The sequence below is a fragment of the Octopus bimaculoides genome, chromosome 20 (genome assembly GCF_001194135.2).
Source record: "Octopus bimaculoides isolate UCB-OBI-ISO-001 chromosome 20, ASM119413v2, whole genome shotgun sequence".
In the NCBI taxonomy this organism is placed as follows: Eukaryota; Metazoa; Mollusca; class Cephalopoda; order Octopoda; family Octopodidae; genus Octopus; species Octopus bimaculoides.
Genome location: NC_069000.1, coordinates 18,596,546 through 18,602,037, shown reverse-complemented (window position 1 = coordinate 18,602,037; position 5,492 = coordinate 18,596,546). Strand labels below are relative to the sequence as shown.

At 38.9% G+C, this 5,492-nt stretch overlaps 1 protein-coding gene across 1 annotated transcript in view; it reads right to left on the bottom strand.

The window, feature by feature from the left end:
* Nucleotides 1–4,772, bottom strand: part of LOC106876500 (AMP deaminase 2) — a 90,023-nt gene extending 85,251 nt beyond the window's left edge. Inside the window, exon 1 of the mRNA XM_014925063.2 lies at nt 4,411–4,772. Within this exon, the coding sequence (XP_014780549.1) occupies nt 4,411–4,772 (362 nt within the window). The remainder of the gene's footprint in view (nt 1–4,410) is intronic.
* Nucleotides 4,773–5,492: the final 720 nt, after the last annotated feature.

The window sequence follows — 5,492 nt, the reverse complement described above, 5'->3', positions numbered from 1 at the left end:
AAGTGTCTTCTACTATAGCCTCGGGCCGACCAAAGCCTTGTGAATGGATTTGGTAGACGGAAACTGAAAGAAGCCCGTCGTATATATGTATATATATATATATATGTGTGTGTTTGTGTGTCTGTGTTTGTCCCCCTAGCATTGCTTGACAACCGAAGCTGGTGTGTTTATGTCCCCGTCACTTAGCGGTTCGGCAAAAGAGACCGATAGAATAAGTACTGGGCTTACAAAAAGTCCTGGGGTCGATTTACTCGACTAAAGGCGGTGCCCCAGCATGGCTGCAGTCAAATGACTGAAACGAGTAAAAGTGTAATAGGTAACATCAGTTCTCAACTGTTACACCTTGAGTACAGATAGATAGTGTGTGACAACTACCCATGGTGCCATACCATGGGACTGAACCCAGAACCATGTAGTTGGGTGAAATATTTTTGTAAGATGAAGTAGGGATACAAAAATGTAACACTAGGAGCAAGATTTCAATTTATAAAAAATCCTTTACATTTGACATTAGTACAACAGTTGTTTTGATTTGCTTAATTTAGATCTCTTTCTTTATTTTCATATCAGACTGATTTAATCAGTCATCAATATTTGTTCCACTCCATATGTTTGTATCCATTCATTCCAATCAACCACAGCCCCATGGTCTTAACAGTTTAATCAACTATTTTGAGAACATGGTCTAACACATTCTCATAGTTTATTGTTCTTAACAGCCCAATTAACCACAACCCTGTGGTCTAACTTTGCTCAAAAATCCAATTAGCCATACCCTCTTAGTCTAAAAAGTCTTCATCACCATACAGCTACTAGAAGATTAAAGATTAAAAAGCAGCCAATTAACTTGAAGTACTTTTTTAGATATTTTTTTTTTACCACCAATTTGTAGGTTTATTGCTCTTTGGGCATATTTAATATGCTTTTCAAGTATCTACAAGTAAATAAATCAATCTTCTTTTTGTAAAGTATCAATATAATTATGCTATTACAACAAACATACACTTGCTACAAATGTGCTTTATTAAAGAAGCTATACTACTACATGATGATGGTGAGAATGATGGTAATTCTTTCTACTACTGACACAAAGCCTGAATTTTGGATAAAGGGGCTAGCCGATTACATGAAGCCCAGTACTCGACTGGTATTCATTTTATCAATGCAATTTTCAGAACATTCTCTTCCACTGCCAATTAAGTCATCTTTGTGAACAGAAACTACTTCCTCTAGGGAAACTTCTGGACATTTGACAAAATTTCTTTCCTGTATCTTCTTAGAGTTTATTACTCCTCCACATCTGACACATACAAAGCCTACTTTCTTCTTAAACTTTCCTGTGATTTCACTGTGCCTCTTGTGTATCCATAGCTTACACTGAGTACACTATATAGAATTTGCACCTACACCTTTTCTATAAATTGAGCAGGGTCATTTGCAGGAAATGATTAGTGGTTTGTCTAGGGATTTTTACTTACAAAACTTTTTTTGTTAAGTTAACTTTAAGGCCCATTGATTCCAGGTTTTGCTGTCACACCTGGAATTTCTTTTTTCAGTTCAACTACAGATTTCCCTATAAGGACAAGCAAACTTCAAATGACGAGTGAGATGTGACTGTTACATTCTGAAGAGTAAAAACAAAATTTTCTAAAATGGCTGACAAAAGATTTAGCAAAGTAATGATATATGTCCATTGTACTGGAACAGTGTTTCATCAGTTAACACAAAGCATCATTAAGATAGAACCAAGCCCAGTTTCTGCTTTTACACCAGCAGATTGCAAGCCCGAAATCACTCTTAAACTATTCTCTTCAGAAGTTATATGCAGTATGTAAAAAGGTTTTCAAATGCTAACTAAATGATGAAATACAGGCATGCATGTGTGTACAACATTCATGTACACCCATATACTTGCATGCACAAACACACTTGGACTGACATGTGTATGAGTACATGCCAATACACCAGGCTGAGATCTATAGAAGTGACACTCACCCAAATGTCCAATAAAACAGATGTGAAATAGACATTATATAAGCCATGATATTTTCAGAAATTGCAATGACAACAAGAATGACTTACTCTAAGCATCAAACACACTTTGTTAAGTGGTTGGTTCTGGGAAAGGAATCCAGCCATAGAAACCATGCCACAACAGAAACTGGAGTCTGGATACTCCCAGCTGTCCAGTTCCATGTCAAGCCATCCAACCAGTGCCAGCATGGTGATGATGATGTCTAGGATGCCTTATAGAAATATAAATCAACCTTAGTTGGGTACTTGGCTGGAAATTTATTTCATTGACCCTAGAAGGATGAAAGGTAAAATTGAGCATAGGAGGATTTAAACTCAGAATGGAAATAAAGAAGTGTTGCTAAGTACTGTAAGGCTTTTGTCTGACACCTTGTCCTGCTGGAGGAGAAGGGATGCAAGGGATATTTAAGACAAAACAAAACAAGTAAACAAATAATAAACAAATAACAATGATATATTGGTAATTAAATTCTAAATATAGTAAGATAAAAATTGATAATTGAGTAATAATTTTGGACAATTTGGAAATATTAAATATCATAGCTGCTATGAAATCCTCTTGTATTATTGTGTGTGGTGGTAATAGATAATAGTATTGAACTGCTTGCAGTCCTGGATAGCTCTTTTAATTAGCTTCACTCTACCGCTCCAAAACTTGAGATTTTGCAATCAAAGTGTGACAAAAGTTGAACAAATCTTTCTCAGTTACCTCATGATGTTGAAGTAATAATAATAATAATAATAATAATAATAATAATAAACTGACAAGCAAATCTGTGGTATTGAGTAGAATACTTGGTATAAAAGATGGGCTACAGCAAATATTCTACTCAATACCACAGATTTGCTTGTCAGTTGAGCATGTCCCTTGATGGCTGACGATATGTGCATCTCTGATCATGAACAGAAGTACTGGGGGAGCATCATAGCCATGTGTTGAGAGGAATTTTTTGGGGTTTGAATAATTCACCTTTGGAAACATGGGTATTTTGTTCAACATCCTTAAACAAACTTTATTCAGGGACCTTTTGAGCAGGATGGGCTACTCGACCTGAAGAAAATTCTAACTGAGCCCCACCTGTGAGGTCATGCGCTGTTTATCTTGATATGAGATCACCATGTCGTGCGCATATGGTTGTGATGCATGTGCCTGGTGTACCCTTATCAGACGGGTAGTCATGATGGGTATAATGGGCTTCGTATATTTTACCCGTGTCACTTTGATGGCATGCACTGCTCTCTCACTCAATAATAATAATAATGTCTTCTCTTTATTAGCCATTTAGCCATAAGGGAAAAAAAAAACAATATGACAATACAAAAATAAAAGACAAATAGGGCTTAACACATAAATACATGTAAACAATAAAACAATGACAACAACAAAATTCCGCACTTCCTGATCACCCTGACACCACCAAGGGCACCCCAAGCAAGTACCCTTCTACTTCTCGTCCCCTCTGACTTACAGGCATGTGTTCAGAGTAGACTTATTTACACAGGCCATCCTTGCAACATTCACCCACCTTTCAACAAAAATACTGTGGAGCAGCACTTCCCTCTCCAGCCTCACTTTCCTTTTCAAGTGAAACTGTAAAAATTCAATGAGAGCTTGGTTGAAGAGGAAAACATATGTCTTCAGTCCTTTCAATCACATCAACCACACTACCTCTTTTGCCATAGCCACCAGAGAGAGAAAAACTTCCTGGCCAAAAGAAGGTGACTGGGCAATCCTTCTCATGGACTCAGCCAATAACTGGATCTATCCTACATGTGACAACAGCTATTCAACAAGGTTCCACAAGTCATCAATGCCCAGACAACAGACAAGGGCATGCAGAACAGTTTCATCGCCCTGCATGCATCTCGGACAGTTCCATCTGACAGCGCTTCCAGGCTAGTAGAGCTTGTCTCAAACTGACAGAACCCCCAGTAGCACTGCCAGTCCAGGGATTTCTGGAACTTGTCCATAGCCCTGGCCTGAGAGTCCTCTGGAAAAGACCAGTCACTTGATTTCCACCAACACCCAGAGTCTCCCAGAGGACATTGTTGCTCTTGCCTGCCACTAATCCCCTATAAAACTGGAACCTCCACTGACTGCATTGCCTGACTGGCAGAGGGCTGTAGATGCTTGCTGATACTCTAGGTGTCAAGCACTCTTTCTTGGTCTACACATGGTCCAAGACTGCAGCTCAATCAATGAGACAAACTGCAGAAAATCCCATTTGACAAATGATGATCACACCAGCTTACTGTCAAGAAAATGCCAGAGATATCACAGCCTTAGTGCATGTCTGTGCATCATTAGCCACAGCATACCTGGCCTTCCTTGCAGCAGCTACTGACAGCAAATGGACTGTCTGATCCATCCCTTACAAAGAAAGCAGAAGTGTAAGTTCTTTAGCTCTCCAGGTGCCAAGCTGCAGGCTCATCAACTTGTAGTTAATCTTTGCTCTGGTCACAGCTTTGTACTCCCTTAGGGTAGTGCCAATCACTTTGATTTCCAAGATGTCTGACACTATTATGGTGATATCATCTGCATAAGCTGACACAAATATCCCCCATCCTAGTTCATGCAGGACACCCATCAAAACATCTAGCTTCCATAGCAATGGCTTGAGAGCCAGCACATACAGAAGGGGCAAAAGTGAGCATCCTTGATGAACCAAATGTATGATATTAAATGATTCCAATAAGTGGTCATTTACTTTGTGCACTGAACAGAAGTCACTGAACATTGCTTGATCCAGCCTCTGAAAATGGAACTGAAACTGGCTGCCATGAGAACAGCCTCTGATGTTTGGTGAATGACCGTATAAAAAGCTTTTGACTGATCTAAATTGATCAGGGCCCCACCATATCAGGTTCCTTATCTACCTTCTCTATGATGTAACATGTGAGGTGGAGGTTGTTGTGGATATATTTGTTTGGGATAGCGCATATCTGCGCATCACTGATCAGTTTATTGATGACAAGTGCCAACCTCTTGGCTAACACCTTGGTCAAAATCTTGCAATCCACTTTAGCAGAGTTATGGGCCTAAAATTATCTATTTGGTCCCCTTTGTTTGGGTCCTTTCTCAGCAGCACTATCACCATGCCATGGCTCACAGTACTGGAAATTCTTCTGTTCTATTGCTAGTTGCAGTAGACATCCACCAAGAGATTACTAAACAAGATTGACACGTGAAGATAAAGCTTGAAGGGCAGTCCATCTAGCTCCAGAGACATCTCCCTTGTGCAGGAAAACAATGGTGCAAAGATTAATGGTGAGTTATTATTCTTTACAGAATAATTTCATCTATGAACGTATGCAGATCAATTAAGTTAAGGCAACAAAAAGGGGGAATTCTGGTTGAAATACCCTATATAACCTCTCATAAATTTTTCATCTTTTGGAATTTTTGAAAATTTTTTGCAAATTTGTGTTCTACACATGGGAATTTATACGACTATGTA